This window comes from Anopheles marshallii, chromosome 3, assembly GCF_943734725.1.
Source record: "Anopheles marshallii chromosome 3, idAnoMarsDA_429_01, whole genome shotgun sequence".
NCBI lineage: Eukaryota > Metazoa > Arthropoda > Insecta > Diptera > Culicidae > Anopheles > Anopheles marshallii.
Genome location: NC_071327.1, coordinates 6031602 through 6056855, shown reverse-complemented (window position 1 = coordinate 6056855; position 25254 = coordinate 6031602). Strand labels below are relative to the sequence as shown.

Sequence of the window (25254 nt, the reverse complement as noted above, 5' to 3'; positions counted from 1 at the left end):
GGAAAACGGAACGAGAACAACAAAACGTGATGCTGGTGTGGCCTTTTAAAATGATAATTCATTCACTTTGCCGCCTGGAGAAAGGTTGAAGTGGTTCGTTGATTGTATTAAATGGAGTTAAATTAACTGCCTATCTTAAATGGTGAATGGTGTTTGGCAATACATTGATAATTAATCACATGAATCAATCAATTTTTCGATCCGTTTTTTTTTTCGAGGGGGGAATTACACTTGAAGGATTGGAAAATAAGAATATTTTCCTGTATATTGGCCAAATTTGGTTAAAACGACAGTCAGTTCAAGAGTTAACTCTTCGTCAATTCTTCTTGATGAGGTCTCTAATTAAATCTCTCAAATTAAAAAGCAGCAAAGGGAATTAATATTTGCTTCAGGTCTGTATAAATGCTTTTATTTTGAGGTCATTTCTGGGGATTTTTTTCCATTATTGGAAGCGGACTTATTGGTAGCGGCGCCAGTCTTCACTTCATTCGGCCCAATCTCCCGTAATTGTAGTAAGCCTGAAATGGCAGTCATGACCTATTAGCCAAGTTACTCAAAGAAGAAAATAAAATACTAATTCTACAGTACATGATATAAGTTTAATGGAAAATGTAGTAATGATATTTTAAAGCAAATAGCCCAAAGTTCTAGAGGCAATCTTTCAGTAATTGTGATTCATAATTTAACTTATTTATCTTGCAGCAAAGCAAAACATCACAGAGACAGAGAGCTATCCAAGTTCAACGCTGAAATGAAATAAGCTATTAATTTCCCCACTCAATAAACTAAAACCCAACCGTCAGTGAAAGACGGCTCTGGCTCATTACCCCGACATAATTACCTTCAACAGTAAAATAAACCCCCACCGAACGACGGTGACATTAGCACTCCTAATTTGCACAATGGCTCATAATTTCTTCGCCTCGCACGTAAAGGTCGGCCTGGTTTCCTTTCAACCCTTCGGGGTAATTGAAGATTGTGCAACTGTGCATACGGGAAATACGGCGAACGGGCGCTGAAATGCATGTTGCCGAGAGTTTACGGTGGTGGTCACCTTTAGTTAAGGTGTCGTTCTGTTGTATGTCCGCTTGGTGGTTTGGCTGGTTTGTTTGTCTGTCGCGGGTATGACAGGTTCAGCTGTTGTGCTGCTTCGAGCTGCCACTCCCCAATCAAACGTGGTTGCACCTATGGACCCAAAGGCCAACCAGCGTAAAAACACTGAATGGGAATGCATTTCGAACCAATTATCCTATAAATAAATAGTGGTTGCTTCTTATGATGGGATGTTTGTTCAATTGCGTCGCCCCAAACGTTCCACCGTCACCAATTACTAACCTTGACTCTGAACTTTTTTTTGCACAATAAAACGCCTTTAGGGTAAACGGTTTCGTATGGCTGTGCGTTGCAAAAAGGAAGTATCAAACTGATATATCACGTTCAATCGATGTGCAGTGTGGCGTTTTTTTTTTTGCTAAATTAAATATTATGTTAGTACAGTGCGTTACGAGCGCACTGCCGCCGTAACGTACGCATACGGTTTGAGTAAACAAATATTTAATCATCCTTTGTGGATCAACAAAAATCGTTATTTGGCAGTGTACGGAGCACAAACAACACCAATTATATCGTACAGCGACAGAAGGTTTAGAATTTATTTTATTAGCTACCGGATTTTGGTACCGTGGTCGTAATTAAAGCTTGACCACTGTGTGCAGTGGCCGGAAGGAAAGCGTCTGCGATATTCAAGAATGAACGTCCCAAACTCTCCCCACAAAGAAATAACGAATTCGAAAACCCGTCTCCATCCCATCGGTCCCGGGTACGTACCGCAGTACGGAACGTTACTCGAAACACATGTTTCAGTTCATTTTTCAATTTGTTTCATTAAGCGACTGGCCCGCCATGGGTGTGATCGTTGGGGTGATGGGATCGCGGAGATGGGAATGTAAGAGAGCGTTGAGTTGTTGTTATTTTTTTCATTTCTTACTCCCACCGTCGATGTATCTTTGGCGGGTTTTGGGTGGTTTACATATTCGCGATCGTGCTCGTACTTATTTACACAACCTGTAGCTTCAGCGCAGATGGCCCGATTGGAGCGCACCGGGTGTTTGTGGTATTCCAGATCACGGCAGATACAGTGAAGAGGATCATCCGCCCCATCCAAGCGCTAGCTAGAATGTGGGGTCGTTTTGCTTGTGGAGCTCCCAAACCCGTTTACTGGATCAAACACAAATATATATATATATATAAACACACGCGCGCCCACGCACCCCCACACACACACACAAACGATGCTGAGCGGCCTTCAAAACCACCCACCGGTGCTCATCCGGTGTTCGCGGAAGATCAGCGACAAAATTTATGAATGAAATTTTATTTCAAGAGTGGCGGAACAAGAGTGATTGGGGTGGGTCGAAGAATGGTGGGGGGAAGGGGGGAGGTTTGTGAGGGTGTAGAAAAACACGATCATCTCTTCTCTGCTTGCTCTCCTTCGCAAAACTTGCCCCGGTGCAAACGATCTTTTAATAACAAATTATTTTCACCTATCCCAAGGCAGCTACACCCTTGCTGGTCGTACCCTTTCTGGTCTGCTATTTCTGCTGTGTGCCGGTAGGATTGAATAAAAGACACATTTGATCACAATCGTAACCACAGCACGAAAACCGAACCGCGGCTCTATAATCTGCTGATCGCGCATTCCTTTCAATCGCTGCTTGATCGTTGTTATTTCGGGACAGCGAAAGGCTATACTTAGACAGTATGGGTGTACAACTTAAATGTCGCTGCTCTTGCCGGATATTTTCAAACCCCCGTTTCAATTTGGCGATGAATTGTAAGCGAAACATAGACTAATTAGATACAGTCACAAAATATACTACCTTTCGCAACGAAAACCAACTAGAACAGCGGAGGTAACTCCGAGCTAATAATGACGCGGGACGGTTTGCAAATGCAAATGCGGATAATTTAATGTACCGAGAAGAACAAATCCGGCAAACAAGCAAGCAGCAAAAGCAAAAACCGCTCGACGTCGGTGGTTTGACATTTGTGATTCGTGTCACATTGGTTTTATGATTTGTTTGTTTGGTTTTGTACCAACTGCTCGGCAAACAAATGTTCGGATTGGAATTGAAATTGTTCACTTTTAGGTTCGCCCAAAAGAAAAAAATAAACCACAACAACCACGGGCATCTGTTTGGATAATTTGTTTTTTACGGGTTTCCCAACCTAGGTGGCAGATGGAATTGACACCGCGTTCAACGAACGTTTTCCGTTATGCAGATGGAGGCGCCTTGTCGTCTTTAAATATGGGTGGTGAGTTTCATCTGTTGAATGGGATGGGATGTCTGGATTTTCTAAAATTTAGTTTTAGAAGTAAAGCATCATTTGTGATTGTGTTAAAATTTATCTAAAATAAGAAATATCATGAATCACAACATCCCATACTTTTCATATCCACAAGTTCCAAGTTAAGTTCCTCCAGTGTTGGGACTTACATGTGTTCCGTTAGAAGCTGTTGGATATTCTTGTTTTCAATTCTCAATCTGAAACTATTGACCAATGCTACAATCTTATTAACTAGTGGAATTCCTCCTGAGAAGCTCCTGATCATTCCATACCGAACCAAAGATTGTTCAATGTTCCAGCTTTGGCACTGAGCAGCAGAAAGGAAATATTACAAGAACCCAATTGTACATAACTTTAGTTTTCACTAGTTTCAAAGGAATATTTTTGTAGCTTTAGGATTTTCTCGTTGAGTGAAAAATTGTACAAAAAAAAACATATTCGAATTCGTAGATAATTAGCTCAATGAACAACATTTAAAACAACATTGAAATAAAAGCACCTGTCCCTTACATTTTTATTTCGCCACTGGCAACTAATTTCCTTTCACACATCAAAAATGCGAAATGGAGACGCCTGGTGGATGCAATATATCTCACCGAACACCAGGCGTCTCCATCCCATTTTCCCCACCACGAGCTGAAGGCCAAAAAACTTATAACGCAAGAAATTTCACAACCCGCAGAGCCGTATTTCCTTTTTCATTTCCTGATTTGCTTGCCACACTCTCTGTGCCCTCCGTTAATATCCGCCGGTCGATAAGAAACCCGAGAGCGGTGGAGTTGACCGAAATCATGATTTATGCTCGAGACAGACCCAAGACAGACTGGGCCCAGGTCTGTTCGTACGTGTATGTGCATACCGCACGTGCACGTGAGCATTCCCGTACGCATAACGGTTTCGAAAACGCATCCTCGGCATACAATCGGTATGGGTTAAGAAGAAGGATAAGGAAAGGATTTCAACGTAGAAGGCCACGGATTTTTTTTTTCCATCCTATAACTAGCATCGCTCGAGGTGTGCGGCCAGGAAGCAGAACAGAAATTGCGAGAAGGTGAAACTAAAGCAGTCACTGATCCGCAATCGTATCCGCAGAATCATCCGCAACATTCAGCAACAGATGATAAACGGTTGTTGTTCGCAATTTCAAACATGCTCAATATTAGCGCTGCGTCTGGTGATAGGCCGCTCTCATTGGCGTAAGCCACACACAAACACACACGAACAAAACTTCCGCTAGAATCACATGTGCATTGCTCACCTGTCACTTCTTGGTAGCGGCTCCGGCCAACGGGATGGAATGCAGTGCCTTCTTGGATGCAGGCGAGTTGCTCAATGTCAGATTTCGGTCGATTTCACGGTCAACAGCCAGCAGCACGTGGATGCACCACTCCGAAAAACACGCATTGCACACAAACCACACGCGGTGTGAAGCTTTTTCTTACCGACGCGCACTCGATTGGTTTGATTCGCTTGTATCACAGCATCATCGCGTAGTTGTATCACTGTTATCAGTGGCGGAATCGTTCACCCACGGGCACGGGCAGGTTAAGCAAAAAAAAAAAACGTTTCGAACAACCTCTCACTTCCTGCCACGTTCCGCCCCTCGCGCCACACACGTTACGGTTTCGCGTCTCGGATCGAAGAGATGGATCACGTTTGGCTACGGGGTTCACCAAACGCGCGAAACCAGCAGCTGTCCTCGCACTAATTAAACATAATACTGATTGATGACCACCACCGGTGGCCCGACTGACTGACACTGAAGTGGAGTGGACACTACACCGCTACCAGGGAATGCTGGGCCGAGGGGGGTAGGGGGAGGGGAGGGGAATTGGCTTTTTTCTTGGTCGTTTTGGTCTACACACTAACGGCAGGATAACGGAATTAAACGATCTTTGAACAGTTTTTAAAGATTTCCCGCTTTGAAGCAATTAAATAGCAAACAATATTTAATAAAGCTGTTTTTTTCTTTCTCCCCCAGCAGCAGCCACAAGAAAGGAATCTATACACGGTTAAATTAATTTACTCTCCACTAGACCCTAGCGGACGTAAGCTTGTTTTGACGGGGCGCACTGAACTGGTCACACTCACGGCAGCAATACCATAGCGTGCGTGGTCTGCTTCGAAGCACAGCACGATGCTACCGTACCGGAGCACCAGATTGAACTGAGACCGGTGAACGAGCGGAACGTAACGTTTACGGCAAATAAAAACGGCTGCATACACAGCCGCAGAAGGGTCCGACCTATGCGGAAAAGGGTACGCTTAGGAGCATCCTTGCCGTGCGCGCTCTTGCCCGACGCTAATTCAAACAACATAGAAATGAATAAAAATAATACCTTCTTGTGCTTGTGCTTGTGTGTTTTTTTGTTTTGCTTCTGTAAATCTCGTCTGCCAAAGTCAAACAGAATCCAAAAAGAGCGACCCACAACAAGGAACGCGAGAGGGAAGGCAGAAAGAATGCACTCTTAAATGCTCGCCCATTCTCTCGTGTTCTCAAGCCCGCTGTCGGAAGATGCATGCAAACCGGGTTAAGGAAAAAAAATGTATCAAGCTGCTGGTCAACACACACAAACCATCAATGAGAGTGTTTATTTACCGCCAATAAATGAACGCAAAACTACCGAAGATCAACGCTCGAAGCGCTTCTGCCCGCTCTGCTCTGCTGTGGGAATTGCCAGCGAGAGCATGCATGCTCCCATCTTAAAGCACGTTTTGGCGCGATTACGGCAGGTCAGGCCAAAAAAACCCCTGCCCCAAGGGCCCAGGGCAGTTCCGCTGTTGTTGGTGTTGGCCTTTTTGATTTTGTTTTTCCGTTTTTTTTTTTGTTTTTGGTTGGTTCGGAAAATGCCAGCTAAAAATGACTCAACCGTGTGCGCCCTCCGGTTGAGCATATCCCGCCATGAAGTGAGATTGTTCTTTCGTTTTTTGTTTCACATTTGTGTGTTTTTAATGGTTTAATTCGTATTCGGCGAGCAGAACAAAAAAAAAACATACAGCCAAGCAAGGCAAAAACTATGAAAAGACAATTTGTTCCGTTTTGTTTTGTGTTTGTTTTTCTTCACGCTCTAGAAGCTGCTTGTAAGTTTGCACAGTGAAATGATTTATGATCGGCAAACGGGGACGCGGTGGATTTTACTTTGAAACGGGCCAATGTTTTATGGACATCACACATATTCGAATCGTTAGTCCCTTTTCCTGTAGCAGCAGGAACTGGTGTGTGATGAAGCCTGCGGATGAAGCGTGTCGGAGGTGGATTAAGGTAATGAGTGAAGGGTTGCATGGTTTTGACAAGGAGCTTTTTGGCAGATTGAAAGATCTTGCACGTTTGTTAAAGGAACATAAATGAAATAGTTTTCACTTAATTTGTAACATTTTAATTGTTTTCTTTCCATGCAAAATGATTCAATCCCTTCATTGTTAATTGTTCAAACTTTCAAAAAGTCCTTGTTGAAGAACCAACAAAAAATGTTGCGAATACGCTTGAAATAAAGGCATTTCTGTTTTGGTTCGTCTGAACGTAGGACTTAATCACAGGGGGAATTAGCTCAAGGGAAAAAAGTTAAGCATAGCTACTCGCTGTGTGTTTTGTTTTCTCAATGGAAAAACATTTCTTTGCGACAAATGCGATTATAAAATGGCATCAGCAATTGTGACAGATTTCAAACGATAATTGCGGAACAAGCTCCTAAACTGGTCAAACGGTACGGCGCTTGCGGTCAAGTACGAAACAAATGTGACATTGCTGATTTGAATCATTTTCTCTTTTCGCTTCTTTATTTTATACTCTTTTTTAATCATTTCACCAGTATGAAATGTATTGGAGATAGGTCATAAAAAATCTAGTTTTGTTAAAACTGGCTTAACGCTTAGTTTTTATTTGTTGATTAATTGTTTGATTGCTTTCTGTATTCATTTATTTAATTCATATATTCATATCATATATTTCATATTCAATTAAATAATTTTAATTGCCCTCTAACTTCATTTTGTAAACAAATAATACAAAAAAAACTATTCCACAGTCAGGATTGTTTGTAAAACTTTCAAAATCGGTTTTTATCACTGTTCGGTGAAGTTCAAACAAAAAATTGGAACAAAAAAAAATCAATAAGGAAAACACTCCCCCGCCAAACTGCTGCTTTTAATCTTCAAAGTGAACCATTAAGCTGGTGCTGTTGTCGATTGTTTGCTTGTGCGAAAGCGGTGCTATAACTAAAACAAATTCCCCGCCTAAGCTTACGCATTTCTCTGTACCCGTGTTACAACGTTTGCAACTCTTCTAATAATAAAGATCGTGCAAACTTCTTCACTTCGCATGGAGCGGAAAAATAAATCTGTTACGCCTCTTTCTCTTTCGCCGTCTCTTTCTTTCGCACGTCTTCTGCCCTTTTTCCTTTCCACCCTTTCTTGCTTGGAATGGGGATTTAGCTGTGGCTAGCGCTAATTTATACATCCCTTTCCGACAATGTACGGCAATAAAGGTTCACGGTTTGCACGTACGTTCCAGCAGTCTCGGCCCCGGTCGGTTCAGGCAGGTTCAGGGATGTGTTCGTATACAAAAGCTGAAGACATTCCTCAAGGTAGATCGGTCCATCCAATTGGCAGCGTGGGTTAGTGGCCGGTGGTTAGTGGTTGGTTGAGAATTTACTCCTGCAAGCGTGCACGTTGGTAATTCATCCCGCTCGGTTGGACCACCGGGCAGCCGTAGATGGCCCCGAGACAGGAGTAATAACTGCTCCAGGGACGCGTTGGTTGTCCGGCTCGGTACAGGAGGGAGTGTAATAAAATCGTTTTCACCACGAAGTGTGTCACATTTTGTTTTTTTTTCTTACACGCCCCAGCTGGACAGGTTAAGGTCGCCAGAAGGTATTCTTGGCAAAGGGGCGATGAGAACGATCAAGCGAATGATTACGCTAAACATTTTAAAAAGCACACACAATAAATCAAACCATTCGCTTTTATTAGCATGGAAAAATATCCCTTTTTCCCCTCTCCCCTTAAACATGATCGTGTAATACGATCATTTCTATGTTTACACAAGCACATTCCATTCTGGCGCTAAAGAACATGTGGATCTTTAATTACATTATCCATCCTCCGGTACGTACCTTTTTCTTGCATCCCAACACTAATTAAAATAACGTTGTGACATAAAGTTTATTTAGTGATTAATACATTCACGCTACGGTGTGAGAAAATAAAACAACCGACCCAGCCGGAGGAGTGCAGCGTGGAAAAAGGTAGCGATGCAGGCGGAAAAAAACTCCAAACTCGCCACACCGAAACGATCGACCGGGGCAAGGTGATGAAAGGCCTATTCACCCCCCGCCATTTACACACACGCTGTAGGTGTTTGGGGGCGATCGTGGTGGTTTTACAGGGTTTCTTTTCTTGTTTTATTTGCAATTCACCCGACTCGGGAACGACCATGCCAGACAGAATGGTGGTGAACAGCAGATGGTTGGATTTTTTTCTTGGCTCGCCCGCTCTATCTGCTGTGTTTACATTCAAAAATACTCGTTTTTGAACAGATCTAAGGTCATTTATCTTTTGCTTGCTCCAATCCAGTACAGTTTGTACATCGTTGTTGTACGTATGTTGGCTGCTCATGAGCTGCTTAAGAAGAAGGATCGAACTTCAAAGAATCAACAGAAATATGATACTAAGGTAAACACACTATGTGTTTGTAATTTGTACACTTTTCTTCTTCTGTGATCAGAAAGATTTTTTTAATACATTAAAACAATTATTGGATCGTAATCGTTGAGCGATTGCATACATTTATAACTGGTGGAACAAAAAAAAAGGCGCATCGAAGAAACGCTTTTGACATTTAGGAGGCCCTTTTAATTTACCTATTTGCCTATTGCACTTCACGTCGATAGATCATTTGCAGCTGCAACTCGTCTCCCACACGGAAACACATGTTTCGCTGCTAAATAAACAAAAACCGATCGCACCTAGCGCTGCGATACATTTCGAGTGGAGGGAGATGGCAGAGAACACGAATGGACCACTTCCTACGCGATGAGTAACGGACTGCAGTCTTTTGGCCAATAGCCGACCGCCAACCGGTCAACTTTTCATGGGTTTTCCTTGCAGGAAAAGAAACGAAATAGAAAGATCGTGTAGCGATCAGCAACACAACACAAACGAGTAGGTCTAGGAAAGGCGGTAGCGTGTTTGTGTCCGAGCGTTGGTGCGGAATTATGATGCTGTGAGGTGAATGCCAAGATCCAGCCAGTTTGCCGTTTTTCTCTTACATCTTATGTTAATTCTTTTTGTGGAATTCGAACGCTCGTGTAGAGCGGAAAAACAAATAAATGGAGTTAATTCCCCCAGAGGGAGTGCAACAAACGCAACTGAATTGCAATGGTTGAATCATTGTTTAAAACGGTATGAGACATGCTGCTTGTGCTAGAGCAGACAGATAATTAACCAAATGAAATAATACTAAAATCAATTCAGCAATCATTTGTGCAGATTGTAAAGTAGATATTTGGGTAAAATAATAGAAGGTTCAACCATTAGTATCGTGGTTACTATATTAATCAACTTGAATTTGTTATTGCTTTGGGAGATGAAAGTTACTCGAAAGTTATATAAACTTTAAAGCTTATAATGCACATGCAAAGCTTAAATTTTCATTATTTTGCTTCACTATACACCCAAGAAAACTACTATTATTGATATTTATAACTTTATTATCCGTAGCTGAATAGCCAGTATAGTGTGAATAGTCTAGTTGGGATTTTGTACCGGTTCTATGGTGTGAAGGTTGTCGCCGCTGCCATCTACTCTAGTGTTTTGTTAAATTAGTCTGGAGCAGAGTCTTTGGCGAAGAGTAATTTAAATCATGAGTTAACTGTTAGCCCTCAAAATATGTATCGATATCTCGGTATCGATATGAATCCTCAATGAATTACGAATTATCAATCTTCCCAATAGTTAAAACAATACAAAACTTATTTTGCTTGGACTATCCAAGCGTAGAATAAATCCGTCAGCGAACCCTGTTTCACGATCCATCCGTGTAACAGTGGTAAGTCAGTATGGAAACAATGGGCATAGTTTGTGTTACAACCATTTCAATCTACTTTATTTTTTGTTTAATTTTCTCTTTAATTCAAACTAATTTCACACAAGCTTTTTCAAATAACAGTAATTAAAAAATGCAAAATATGCATTTAAAAAAAAACAGTGAAATTTCTTCTCAGATGTCCATTGGACTACGCTTAGTGATTTGTTTATTTTCTTCATTATCTACCAAAGTGTCCACACTAGCAAAAACATTTCGTGTTGATTTCGCTGCAGAAGGCGGACACAGTAATCGCAGGCGAAAAGTGTGATGTTGCGATAGAGTGTGGTGGGAAGAAAGATATTAGTTTCGCACAAAATACGCCTCCAGAAACCGGACACGAAAAAAAGCTGCAAGATCCGTACTGCTTCTTGGCCGTTTGGTGTGTGGTGTGAAATTTTATTATTTCGTGTGCACCCGACACCAGATTCACCGCATTCGCTCCTCCATCTTCCCACCGACAAACCCACCGTTGCGCGTGGCGTGCGTGCGTGCTTTCGTGCCATGCGTACGAACCGAACGTTAGTGTCGTGTCTCGTCCATCGTTCATCGACGTCCCCACAAGTGAAAGTCTGCTGCTGCTTTGGAACGAAAACAGTATTCTCGATGGACGTTTCGTTTGCCGCGAGCTGAAGCTTGACCGCAGGCACAGGCGCAACGATTTTAGCGCCTCAACAAGTGTGTACGCGGTTTTGTATTAAATCAAAACAATCGCAAAACCGTAGTTCGAGAGCGACAACAGTTGCGCATAGGTTCTAGTTAGGTGAGCTCATACGTTTCACAAACTCCTTTTAATCACGCGCGTCAAGGGACAGAATCTTCTTGCAAAGTAGAAAGGAACTCGGTATGGAAGGGGCAAGATTCGTGACATCACCATCAAGCGAGAACAACGTTACCTTATTTGAGTCATAGCTCCTTGAGGGTAGTGTTGTGTGTTGGTGCGTATACGCGTCAAAATCAATTGCAAGAAAAGGGGAGTTTCACAAGAAAAGTGTCCGTATGCATGGTTAAACTAGACTTGAAACTGAAAGTGCTCATCAACCACTCACCAACCGAACCATGCCGGCGAGTTAATTCAATTTAATCCCTATTATTAAATTAGGGCCTCCCACGAACGTTTGTGTGCCGTGTGCGTGTGTGCCCTTAAGTTTAAATTTGATGTGTGCCCTGTGATGGGTGGGTGATTTAAAGTGGCCGCACCTAGGTCCCAGAATAAAACATAGTGACGGCGTAACGCACATTATCAACTGGTCGCTAAACGATGGCAGGTGGTTTGATGACCACCTGCTCAAGGTCGTATTTACGACTGGTCCCGTGGGTCTGCTTTTTTGTATCCGAATGGAACCGAAACTTCCCCAGATAGGGTGGCCCAATCGAAAGGGGTGGGTTTGCCCATCGGATACTTTCACTCAGTGTTTTTGCCACCTTTGCGTTATTGATTTCTCTCTACCCTTTTGCTTTGTACTATTCATCTTTCCCGTAGATCTATCCAGCTGCTCGACCAATTTGAAGCATATCATCATCACCAAACCGCTCCGTACCGGGTTGAGTTGTGTATTATTAGAATCGCAGTTAAAACATGAGTGAATTCACGCAAACTGCCACTGTGACGCAGCAGCAAACCGTCGTCCAGCCGTACATACGGTACGACCCGGAGTACGTCCGGACCATCCCGGGCATCGTGAAGATTGTGTGCATCGTGCTCAATCTCATCGGGTTCATCTGCATCGAGTTTTCGTACTTTAGCTACCGGCCGCAGGGTTCCTTCTTCAACACGATCGCAATGCTTGGGTTTTGGTTTAGCGGCATCATGCTCGTCTTCTACCTGTTTCACGTTTGTGAAAAGTTTCACAAAATCCCCTGGTTAAAAATAGAACTGTACTTCTGTGCCGCCTGGGCGGCAATGTACATGATAGCGTCCTCGGTGGCGGCCGCCACCAGCATCGAAGCGTTCCAGGCAGCAGCTGTAAGCCATGAACGACACCATGCCTAATGCAAACGAGCATCAAGTTAATGGGTTTTTATTTTATTTTGCAGTTCTTCGGCTACTGTGCCATGATCGGCTATGGTGTGGATGCATTTCTCAAGTTCAAAAGTGTCCGTGCGGGTGAAATCGCGCAAGGCTCACGAACCGTCCACGTACAGCAGCAACAGCAAACGGTTTCGACGTTAACCGCCTAAGACAAAGCAAACATCTTAACAATTGTCCCCATCAGTCGTTTTTATGGTACACCCGATACCGATAAATCTGGACTAGGAGGCAGATTATTTCAAAACCAAGTGCAAAAGCTTAGCAACACTTAGCCCAGTATGAATTTGTGTAGATTTTAACGTTCTCTTTTACTCGTGTAACGTGTAAACTGTTGTTGTCCTAGTATCTTTTCCTATCACCGATAATCAATCATCGGTCGCGTGTTATTTTTTTTTCTATCGTCGTATTTTAGGAACAATTCTCGTTGCTCCACTGTTTGTCCATAATAGCACGTAATACTGTTTAGGGAACGAAGAAACCCTTTTTAATCGCCTTTAAACGAAATGATTCGAACCACCTCAACCGTATAAGCGGAACCGCCTTATTTACACACGAAATAAGGATAGCTTTACCAACGCGTAAGCGAACTCGCACGGAATTCTCGTCCAACCGAATCTAGTGTCTGTAGTGTGCACAGAATGCGCACGCAAACACATTTTTAATAACTCAATGAAACTCATTTTGTCAACTCACAGAGTGTGCATTGTATTTTGATATTTGTGCCTAGTTGTGTGATTCGATGTGCTTACCAAAACCCGATCGAAAAGGATGGATCTAGAGGTATTTGCGAATATCACGCCGTAGAAATCCAGTTTTTTGCGAATAAACTTTACACCGAAGTTTATACAGTCAAGACAAGGATATAATTTGTTGCATAAGCTTATAATGAAAGAAACAAATCGCAGATCAGTGGTTTTGTTTGGAGTCGGAAATGTACTGGTCGTTTTCAAATACGGGTAATGTTACGGAAATGAACTCGATGGTATAAACCTTTCGCTCCCCGTTTGACTGCTGACAGCTGTTGGGATATTTTTGGGGTGAGCTTTTGTTGACAAACTTTGTCGGATTTGGAGTTTCTCCGTCGTAACAGGATACGATTGCCTCCCACGGGAGGTTGGAAATCGGTTCGGAATGTACATTTTCATCAAGAAATGGTATGTTTTGTGATAACCAGTACAAATAACTCCATATTCTTCCATAATTCAACCGTATTGTTAATCCCAGTACATGCCGATATACGGTTCCGAGCCCATTGATACTGCGCCGGATGATCAGTTCGTCCGAAGTGGCGACCGCCCTCCGGCCGTTCTACTTTGCCGTGCATCCGGATCTGTTCGGGCGCTATCCACAGCAAAGGCAAGTGAATGAAGATTCGCTAAAGCTGCTCAGTGCCCACCTGGAATCGTTGCTCAGCCAGAAACGTATACTTCCCTCAACACCGCGAACACTTCCATTCTACATCCGTGCGTCGAATGCTCCTCAAGACCGAGGTACATTTAATCTCGTGAAGGTACCGCTCGAACGTACCATCGATACTAAGCTAGTCCTACGGCGTATACTCGAATCCTGCAACCTGCCGAAGGAGTTTGTGGACAAGATGCCTTCAGCTAAAAATAGCTCATCAAATCAAACAGCGTCCAGCACGTACGAGGAAGGGTTTCAGCAGCAATATCAGCAATCATTTTATTACCGGAAACGATCGGAGCATAATTTCGGCAGGGACGACGATGACAACCAAGACGATTCACCCTTCGAAAAAGAGTTTGATTTGTTTCAGTTCAGGATTAAGAAAGTGCGCGAAAACGAAACACTCAAGTATGTGTTCCCATTTGCAGCAGCGATCGAGTTATATAATAAGCTATTGTTCCGTTTGCCACAGGAAATGGCTTCGAAAGCAGGTCGTCACCGCAACGGTACGCACGAAAGCTGTCCAGGAACTGCAGGAAGAAGTTGAAAAACTTCGGGAGGATGTGACGAAACGGTTGGGATTGCGTGAGATAATTTACGACTGTGGCTGGAATGTGGAACACTTTCGCGGTTGCTTGAAAAGTCTGGAAAAGCTGGCTGAATTGCATCCAGGTGCGTTGGATGGATTGAAGGATCGAACGGTTGTGTTTGCGGCGTTCACTGGTGTTAGTCTGGAAGGACACGTGATGCTTTTCACCGGCGATGTACAGCGGAACTGGTTGGAAGTGAGTAAGAACAGCGGAAATATTAGTCTCGCTCGTGTAATTGTGTTTCATTCCCTTTCTGTGGTTTCTTTGTAGCTTATCAAGACGATCGACAAGCACGACAGCTACCTGAACAAATTGCCCGCGTACGAGTATGCTTTGTCTCAAGTGCTGCGTAACATTCGTATCGGACGACGAAAGTTTATGCCCAAAGCGCAAGCCATGGCGTACGCATCGCATCTGCGCAAAATAACGACCGCACTATTGGATTATCTCGGTAAATCCAAGTTCCCCAAGTCGTGGCCCACCGATCTGTCACAGTTTGAGCTGGTGGTCGAATCGGAAGCTGGCCCACTGATGGTGAGCCCGACCGGGCAGCTAATTGTACCGGCGACCTGTCCCGGTTCGTTGTTGGTAGATTTCCTCACCAACCATCTGGCGGAAGCACTCGAAAAGCAAAGTTCATACGATCGACAGAAGCACATCGAGCGAGATCTGCACGCACGCTGCGTGGCACAGTTTCGGTTGCTGTCACTCACGAAGGACGATTCCGTCACGCCGGACCGAATGATCGAGTGTCTGGAAAAGCTGTTGGCGCAAGGAACGAAAGATAGTCTAGAGCTGGCCGATTTGAATCTTACCATTACGACGTACTACTCAGTGCTTACGGATGGGACGGTTTGTATACCGTGGGACTGGAAGCAATAGTTGAAGGATATCGTGTAAGGGTCAATTAAAAATTGAACGTCAATTCTTGCGGGTCAATCAACAACCGGTGTGTGCCATGTATGAGATTTATAAGCTAGAAAGGTTTTCCGAGAAACGAAAAACGCGGGTTTAATGTGTAATGACTAGCTAGGACGATCGTGTGAAACGGCAGAGACAATAATAAAGATATGAAACTATAAAAAAAACTACCGAACAGAACTTGTGTTTTGTCAGGCTACCACGTGGAGCTCTTCTTTATTTAGCGTTTTGTTTTTGGTTTACAGAAGACATAGACATTGGATTAATCCAGATAGGACTCCGATGTGTACGGACGGTCGTACGCTTCGGGGTTTGGTTGCTCGTATACCGGCGACAGTGCCTTGCCACGATGATTGAAGGTGTAAAACGAGGGAATGTTCGAAAGAGTTTCCCACGATTTGGCCTGCAAATCGACTGCGGCACGAATTTCCTTGAAATCGCCCACCACTTGCAGTATGTTGTAGATGATATAAATCAAGCTGGCAATCGCTTGAAATATGATCTGTTTTGCAACGAAATGGAGTAACAAAAAAAACAGAATTTTTAGAAGAAAAAGCAAAGCTGGTAACAGAATGGGAACAAAACAATTCATACATCGATCGGTAGCTGGGAGAATTCCTGTTCCGTGATCCGAAGATATGCCCGGTCTGAAAAGAGGGAACGCAGCAAAGGTAATGTAAGATGGGAGTCTTCATCGCTGGCCTGAGGTACACTTACGCTGGGCAGCAGAGTATGCCGCATGCAGCAGGGACAGAAATCCAACAACAATTTGAATTTTATTAAAAATTGCCATGATGATGGTGGATGTACGACTGTGAAAAGTTGGGGCTTTGTTTACAACTGTACGAACGTCAGGAGAGTGGGTCGTTTGATGGTCTTCTGAATGACATTTTATGCGACAACTTTTAAACATTTTTAATAATTTTGTACAACCTAGGTCTATGTTGAGCATTTTAACAATTTATTCAACGAAGTTGGTTTATAATTCATGACACACATCACAACGAAAACAAAATTGAAAAAAAAAAACATAAAAAATATGTTTCATAGAAATGGCCATATTAGCAGTTTGTTTGTTGAATAACGAAACAATTTTTGAAAAAAATAATTGGTTTTACTTCATTTATGATTTGCGAAGCAGGAAAACAAAGCTAAAGCACCATTCATTACGTTTATAAAATATTCAGCAAAAAATAAAATTTGACGCATACGTGTAAACGCCACTTCAGGCAACAAAATGTTGTCGAGCACACCACATTCGTGCAGCTTGCGAGCGTCGAGCACCGAAGTACCCGACTGTAGCGCAGTATAGAATTGTTGGTGAATCGAGAAAGAAGCAAAGGAGAGAAAAAGTTCCAAGTGAAAAAAATATTTCCCAGCGAAAATTATAACCAAGCGTAAGAAGCGGAATCATTATAAAAGGTAACTAATAACGTACCAGAAGCTTAGGAAGCTGTTTTGCAGCACGACAAAAGAGTTAAATTTGGGTAAAACACGTTTTTTTCGTTCAACAAAAAATGGACGACTTCATCGGCGCTTCGCTTTGTAAATGGCAGCCGCCGTCATTGTACGTTTTGTGTGGCAGCAGGAGTTTTTGGACAAAGTGCGACGTAACGCCGTTGAGGTTTTTAGGGCTTTTTGTCACCGGCGAAGGTCATTTCGATACGGGGTTTAGTCTGCTCTTCGATGTGTGTAGATTTTATTGGTAAAGAAGTCAGAAGAATTGTGATTTTTAAGGGCTGTGGGCTTACATTGTGCGTGGTTACCCAAGAGAAAGTTCCACTACCTGATGGCAAGTTCATAATGGTGGACGGAACACGCACGAATGAAGGCTTGGGTGTTGCTTTGCGAGTGAAATGCCTCTTGTTGCTTATTTTTTAAAGCGTACATTCATCAATAGACTCGCTAGGAACTGTGTCAAGCTTGTGTGGCACGTAATTTTCGCGGAAATGTGCCCCCAAACGGATTCTTAAGGGCGTGAAAAGTGAAAAAATCGAGCATAGGAAATGAAGCAGAGGAAAGATTTCTGTGACGTGGTGATAGCATGTTTTTACGACAGGCAGCTTCATTCTGGAAGGTGTACGTTTTTAGGGCCTTTTGTATGTTGATTGTTCGACAAGGGCACAAGCAGGCCGTGAACATAGTACGGGTATCGTGAAAAGTCCAGCATCCATGTTGGCTTGGTAACACTCTTCAAGATGTGCGAACACATAACCTCACTTTTGGGTACGGCACAGAAGTGGACTAGCATATTCACGAAGATGAGTTGTTTTTCTTGCTTTATCACAATCGAAAGCAAGTTATTTGGCAAATATGTTTATTTGTTGCTTTCATAGTAAATTAGTTTTATAAACATAATCACACAGAGAACGAACAATCTTTCAATCTTTGTTCAAATGTGAGGTTGTGTTTGCTTCTTCACCCTCCACCGTGCGCGTGTGTGTGGCGTTGAGATTTTGTGTTCCGTTGTACGTAGCACGCATTCTCACACACTGTTAGGAGTGGATGAAATACAAGAAAGAAAAAAACACTCGAATCGCGGACTTGAGAGTAAATAGTGGGTCAGAAAAGAGGTGTTTGCACCCTTTCGTGCGGGGGGTGTATAAGGAAGCAAAGCTTTCTCGCCCTGTGTGTAATGTGACACACAACCATCATTGCAATGGCCGAATCATATGCACATACACACACACACACACACACACACATAAACACGGCCGACACTGTCTAACCCGCGTCCGTTTTGGCAAATTCGAACCTGCCACCATTAATAAAGGGGCGAAGAAAAAATGGTGGAATAAATTATGCCACTTTTCATTTTTTACACACCGACGTACACAGGTGGTGTGGGATCCATTGATAGTAGATGGGCTTTTCAATGTTTTTCAAAAGACTTCGAATATAGTGAGACTCTCTCGTAATTGAAATTCGGTGCTGAAGTGAAAGTCCAAAAAATGTTTGTGAGAAATTTGTCACACTTTATCTCCAAAGTGGGTATTAACGTTAAGTTTTATGTAGCTATGTTACCTAATTAGAAACGAAGCGGTTGCTATGCAGTTTTTAGCTATCTCTCTCTCTCTTGTGACGGTACAAAACTACGAATTTAATGAAAGTGCTGATGATGTGCTTTATCTTCCATTTCTAGTGAAAATTATCCTGAAACGGTAAATACGATTGAAGTGTGAATTCTGACACAGAACCTCACGTCCCTCTGAAGGATAAGGAAGCATTTCCGGATCAAAGCGAGCGAAAACCACGAGGGATAGTCGAAAGGAAGAAATAGAAAACCACCCCCCGACCGCTTAAAGCGACCGTGAGCGTGTGTGTGTGCGCGAAAACATTTCGGGAGGATACACATACGTAGAGAAAAAGAAAGCTAAATTCCATTTCGGCAACGCCGCGCGACACACGTTTTTCGTCCAACCTCCGGTGTCCTTCTGGTGGTATTTCATCCCCTCGTGCCACAGCATAAGCTTCCGCCTAAAACGTGTGCAAATCCAAACTAAAGGATATTCTCCTTTTTAAGCTGTTTGTGCAATTTCTTCCAATTCGGTGAAAAGCTTTCCGCTATCCGGAAAAATTCTTCTACGTGCAAAAGAATTTCCAGAATAATTATCTTTTATACAGTGCAATTTTGTACACAACACATAAAATACACACACACAAACACGAAAACAAACAGAAATCGTCGTTCTTCACAAAACAATCGTAAAGTGTAGAGAAAGTGGTAGTGTGGTAAATTGTTACTACGTGCGCGGTGGTGAGAAAACAAACAATTAAAATACGCTAAACCCGCAATCGTGAAACGGAAACAGAGCAGGAAGAACGAAAAACAAAACACAAGAAAAAGCGTACAGCTGGTAGTGGATAACGGTGAGAATAAAAGACTTTAATTTATTACGTTACTAAGAAGGCGCTCGATGTGTAGCGAAATCGTGCTAAAAGTGAACAAAAAAGGGATTGGTTTCAAACGAAGGTGAAACAGAAGAAAAAACGTCGCGCGGATTACAGAGAAAGGATATAAAACCGACCGAGTAATAGTTCCATACAACAAGAGATACACGAAGAGAGAAAAGCATTGCACTTAATCGTATCGCGCGATTACTGTGGAGCTTTTCGGCGTATCATCTACATTGCATCGGTGGCGGCGTCGACGGTGGCAACATCGTGAAGAAGCGAACGCGGTACAAAACCAAGCAAGCAGATGAACAAACCACTGCTTAGCTAACGACAGGGGCAAACACACAGTGATTAAGGTTAAAAGCGAAGAAATTGTGAATACTAGATTTGTAGTGATATAGCGCATAAGTGAGTTTAGGTGGAAAAGTAATTTTAAGTGAAAAGCCAACTCGTCATACATCGGAAACGGTCTGGTAGCAAGCGAAGCGAAAAGAAAGAGACTCCAATACTCATCTTACTAAAAGAACCATCTCCACCACCCCGGCACAACAACCCTTCGCCAGCAGGTGGTTAATGTGGGATAGACCTTACTGTGTAAATTATTGCTACTACGGCGAAAGAAGAAGCCATTAGGTTTGGTTTATCCTTTTTAAACTGAAATCAACCAAGAAACCAACACCCGCGTAAATATTAGTCTATTTGTATAGAGGAAGTAACACAGCAAGTTTATCTGTGAGAGTGTGTGTGGTGCACAAAAAGGAGAAATTCTATTGTTCGAAAGCTAACCTAGTGAGTGGGAAGAGCTAAAATCAATCTATCAGCGTCATGATGACTGAAACGTTGAATTCGAATAATCATCTCAGCCAGAAAGGGTAAGCAAGTATTTGCATACGTCGAAAATGAGGATAATAATTTGTGACACAATGCTTTTTCTTTACAGCGAGAACAACAAAGTTGGTGACATGGGATGGAAGGCCAAACTTAAAATACCGCCCAAAGATACTAGAGTTAAGACTAGTGTGAGTAGCCTATTTATGTATTTTCCTTCTATTAGCAAGCATCAATGTTTATCAAGATGGATATGTATAAGAGTCATTCATATGCGTCTTGCGTTCTGGAATCGGAGAAAGAAGGAGTCGACCCTCTTAAAAAGATTCATGAATCTATACGTAAACATGATTTACGCTTTGTTCCAGTTATCTACATGTGTTGAGTGCATAATTTTTGGTGCTAAAACTTTTTAAATTGTAGGAATCGATTAAAGTTCCCAAAATCATGTTCCCGTAAAGATTAATGTATCTTCATAAATAAAATTCCATTTCATACGTTCAGTTCAACTGCTACATGAAACAGAATCAGATTTATCAGTTACTCTATAGAGCATCAATAAAATCATTGCTCTTCTATTTTCTTTCCTTTAGGATGTTACTGATACCCGAGGAAACGAGTTTGAGGAGTTCTGCCTGAAACGGCCACTGCTGATGGGCATCTTCGAGAAGGGTTGGGAGAAACCATCTCCAATCCAGGAGGCGGCCATCCCGATCGCCCTGGTCGGTAAGGACATATTGGCGCGAGCGAAGAACGGTACCGGCAAGACGGGCGCGTACAGCATCCCTGTACTGGAGCAGGTCGACCCGACCAAGGACTACATTCAGGCACTGATCATAGTGCCGACGCGAGAGCTGGCCCTGCAGACGTCACAAATCTGCATCGAGCTGGCGAAGCACATGCACATTCGCGTCATGGTGACGACCGGTGGAACGAACTTGAAGGATGATATCATGAGAATTTATCAGAAAGGTTAGTTTTTGTGGGTCTTATGGTTGTACGCAAACTACATATTCCTTTAGTCTCCGATAGTGTTACTCAATGCATGAGCGCATGTGTGTAATTCATGATGATAATCACTCTCAGCCATTGACATATGCTTGTGTGCGTGTGAATGATACTAACATTTAGTCAAATAATCTGATACTAGCTCTCTTAACACTGCGTTGTCACCTAACGACTAGCTGTCAGTTAACAATAGATATTTATTTGCCATCTGTCTCGTAATCTAGACTTGCCTCGCGAAGCTAATATGTCAATCTTGTACTTTTCATCATGCAAACACAGTTCAAGTGATCATTGCCACGCCCGGTCGTATTCTCGATCTCATGGACAAGGAGGTGGCCAATATGTCCCAGTGCCGGATGCTAGTATTAGACGAGGCGGATAAGCTGCTGTCGCAGGACTTTAAAGGCATGCTGGATCATGTCATAATGAGATTGCCAAAGGAGCGCCAGATACTGCTGTTCTCCGCGACATTCCCACTGAGCGTGAAGAACTTTATGGAGAAGCATCTGCGCGATCCGTACGAGATCAATCTGATGGAGGAGCTGACGCTGAAGGGTGTCACGCAGTACTACGCGTTTGTGCAGGAGCGCCAGAAGGTGCACTGTCTCAACACACTCTTCTCGAAGCTGCAGATCAACCAATCGATCATCTTCTGCAATTCGACGCAGCGTGTCGAACTGTTGGCGAAAAAAATTACCGAGCTGGGGTACTGCTGCTACTACATCCATGCCCGTATGCAGCAGGCCCATCGAAACCGTGTGTTCCACGACTTCCGATCGGGTTTGTGCCGGAATTTGGTGTGCTCCGATCTCTTCACTCGTGGTATCGACGTACAGGCTGTGAACGTTGTAATTAATTTTGATTTCCCTAAGATGGCAGAAACCTACCTGCACAGAATCGGTAGATCCGGACGTTTCGGACATTTGGGTAAGTACTTTTCCAATGTGTTTTGTTTTTGTTTGTATTATATTTTACGATTGAAATATCTTTGGGCGATTTAATGTGATGTTGTTTATTTTTAATATGTGAGTGATTCAGCGCTCGCATTATGATTAAATTATTTTAATTGTTTGTGTATGATCCTGTAGGTATTGCCATCAATCTAATCACCTATGAGGATCGTTTCGATCTTCACCGCATTGAGAAGGAGCTGGGCACGGAAATTAAGCCCATCCCGAAAGTGATCGATCCGGCATTGTACGTACCGCGACCGGATGATCCGAACAGCGCGCAAGAGGAACAAAACGTTAGTAAATAAGTAAGGCAAGCGTTTGGTCGCGGGTCTTGGAGGGAGGAGTGTGTTATATAGAGTGTGAATAGTGGGAAGCTGTTGTCAAAAAACCTGGAAATGAGAATGGAAAATGTATAATAGTTGATTGGTGGTGTAGAGTAGAACATGGAAGGCAGATCTGTGGTGTGTGCCCGGGGCCTAGATTATGGGAGAAAAATAGACACAAGGGAGGAGACGGAGAAGAGAAATGAAATGTAGAAAATTTATTGGAATCAAGCGCCGAGGAAAATTTTTGCTAATTAACAACACACTCACAGACCCAAGAAATAACTAAAGATCTTCGTGATGATTGCACGAGTGAAGATGTACTACCGCCGAGTGTGTAAGATGTACACAATGTATCTTAAATTGTAACGTCGTAACTTCCATGACGCAACGCTGACGCTGAAGACCAGCTCATTATTGTACCTTCACGCTGGAAAGTCACCATACTATTCAGAACATTATATCGAACAGACACAAAAAACTCGTTAGTATATTTTTCACTGTACAAAAATTTGATCGATGCGCGAGATATTCTTCTATTTGATACCTCTTGTTCATGCGTCCTTGTGTGCGCGTGGGGAAAAAAGATAAAATCTTTTTACAAGAAAAGGCCTGAACGATTCATTCTTGTTCTGAATGTGAAAAATTCTTCGGGTAGATTACATCGGGCTCTGTGCGCAGTATGTTGTGCACTCTACTATAAGTGGACAACATTCGTTCAATTGTATACTCTCTGCACCACCGTACCGCGCTCGCGAGCCTATTTGTGTGATAATCAGGCTTTATTCATCCATGCGATGCACAAGAACACTCTCGAGGCTGATAATGGAGGAGGCTTATATTTTAACGCGGGTTCAAGTAAATCTACCGGCGCTTATGTTAAACCCCCTGCGTTTGACATAGACAATCGATCATTTAATTTCCGGCTTTGTGTGTGGTACTCGTGTGCGCTGTAGGGCTATCATCACACTCAAACGACTGCGATATTGATTTTTACACGAATCGACATTTTCTATCGATGTTTGGGCGTAAGAATATAGTGCGTGTTGGATCAGAGAAAATCGCAACAAGTATTGTAGCAAATATTCTTCCGCGAAGGTTGTTTAGCAAAATTCCAGATTAGCGCACACCACAGACATTCATACCCTTCTCCAACATCATTCTCTCTTCTCCGGGGGTATACATAGTCTTTGACCTCTCCCGCATTCGGCGCTCCGCGAGATCATTAATCATTATCGTACATTATCAGCAAAACAAACAAGGAAGAGATGATGGCTGAAGGAAGAAGTGTTAAAACAAAATAGAAAGGGAACAGGAGAGAGATAGGAGCTATAAAGTGGTGCACATTGAAGAACAAGGGAGCATCATACAGGGATTGAGGAAAGTAAGAACAGAGGGAAGTTTTTGAATTTTAGTATGTGATGAAAAGAGAGCAAAAGAAGATGTAAGCTTACGTTAATGTGCAGTTGTCACAAAATTACGTTTGAATGCTTTGATGGAAGGAAAAGGTTCAGTTTAAAAATGGATACAAAACTAAAAACAGAAAGAGCGGCACAGTGAACAAGAAATTTGTGTGAAAAGATGATTTTCAAGGAGAACAGCAGGAGATCCGTATGTGAAGCAAAAGAGTGGTAGTGTAGTTTGTGGAAGCAAGTTTTGGGGTACTCTCTTCCATCTTGTTTTGACGCCTTTTTGTTTGTATTATAATTGTTTTTGATTTTCGTATCGTTCGTGCGTTCTACTCGCCGGCAAAATCACGGTCTATTTTGAACATGAAGTTGAGTTTATTTCCTTCCTAATCCGGGAATGTGTGACTGTGTTGTATGTCTGCGTGTATTGTATGTGTGGGTAACAAAAAACTGTGGGAAAGCTTATCTGCTAACGTACTACTGCGTAGCACGCGCCAGCAGAATCTGTACTACGGGGAATGTATGATTGTGGGAAGAAAACCAGGTGACAGGCGCGTATGTGAGATTCGTAAAAGGATATATAGGAGATACGGACTATCAGGTGTGGCTTTCCGCCCAAGCACAATGAAGATCCACACAACAGATTCATCATGGTTTGTTTTCTAGTACAGATAAAGCAGCAAATCTTAACTGTGGTAGAAGTTGATACAAAAGAATCAAACGACGAGACTACGCGAAACATATTATGCAAAGAGACGCAAGTTTTGATAACGCACTGGAACCAGAAAGCATAAATTGAGGCAGAATAAAAGAAAGCGCTGTACAGCGGGAACATATTAAACGGGGACAGCCGGAAAACATCATTGTACATATTATGTAGGCTAATATAGGGATTATAATTGTAAAAAGAATCGGAGGTAAAACAACAACAGTCTGCAAAGCTAAGAAGCATCGAGCGATGCCGCAACAACACAGAGAAAGAAGAGAAGCGCGAAAGTAATGAGTCAGACTGAAACAATTAAGGAAATAATGCAACCATGATTGAATGGATAAACGGATGGAAAATTAACAATTTGAGGTGTGAGATAATGGGACAGATGGGTTTGGGAACATAACGATAGAAAAATTGATCTAAAACATCATTTTTATTGTGTTTTCACACACGTTTGGGTTAGAAATTCGGTTGTTTCGGTTCGGATTTGTATGAAATTCGAACATCAGATGAAGCAAACATTTTCCTTTCTGGGAAGTGTTTCAAGGATAATGATACTTTATTTCTCGCCGTAGGTTTAAACTGGATAGGATTTCGTTGATGCAATGGGACGCATAATGCATCTTCAAGCACACGGCGTATCGGAAGGAGGAATGTTTATTGCCAGATTTAAAATGCTAAAACTGTTCTACGGGGGTATACGAGAACAAGTGGTAGAAGAAAAATAATACACAAACACGCTTCT

At 42.6% G+C, this 25254-nt stretch overlaps 4 protein-coding genes across 4 annotated transcripts; 3 read left to right on the top strand and 1 right to left on the bottom strand.

The window, feature by feature from the left end:
- Positions 1–12008: 12008 nt before the first annotated feature.
- On the top strand, positions 12009–12610 carry LOC128714710 (CKLF-like MARVEL transmembrane domain-containing protein 4). The gene is made up of 2 exons (XM_053809587.1): positions 12009–12395; positions 12467–12610. Exons 1-2 carry the CDS (start codon positions 12009–12011, stop codon positions 12608–12610), a joined length of 531 nt encoding a protein of 176 aa, XP_053665562.1.
- A 982-nt stretch (positions 12611–13592) lies between these two features.
- LOC128713790 (T-cell activation inhibitor, mitochondrial) lies at positions 13593–15340 on the top strand. The gene is made up of 4 exons (XM_053808659.1): positions 13593–13615; positions 13686–14276; positions 14341–14653; positions 14729–15340. The coding sequence occupies exons 1-4, from the start codon at positions 13593–13595 to the stop codon at positions 15338–15340; spliced, it is 1539 nt and encodes a 512-aa protein (XP_053664634.1).
- Positions 15341–15641: 301 nt separating this feature from the next.
- On the bottom strand, positions 15642–16172 carry LOC128712253 (ER membrane protein complex subunit 5). The gene is made up of 3 exons (XM_053807148.1): positions 16097–16172; positions 15974–16026; positions 15642–15881 (listed from the first exon to the last, which is right to left on the bottom strand). The coding sequence occupies exons 1-3, from the start codon at positions 16170–16172 to the stop codon at positions 15642–15644; spliced, it is 369 nt and encodes a 122-aa protein (XP_053663123.1).
- A 3891-nt stretch (positions 16173–20063) lies between these two features.
- On the top strand, positions 20064–22370 carry LOC128716385 (ATP-dependent RNA helicase me31b). Its single transcript, XM_053811304.1, has 5 exons — positions 20064–20148; positions 20217–20295; positions 20698–21076; positions 21392–22039; positions 22201–22370. The coding sequence occupies exons 1-5, from the start codon at positions 20102–20104 to the stop codon at positions 22368–22370; spliced, it is 1323 nt and encodes a 440-aa protein (XP_053667279.1). The 5' UTR covers positions 20064–20101.
- Positions 22371–25254: the final 2884 nt, after the last annotated feature.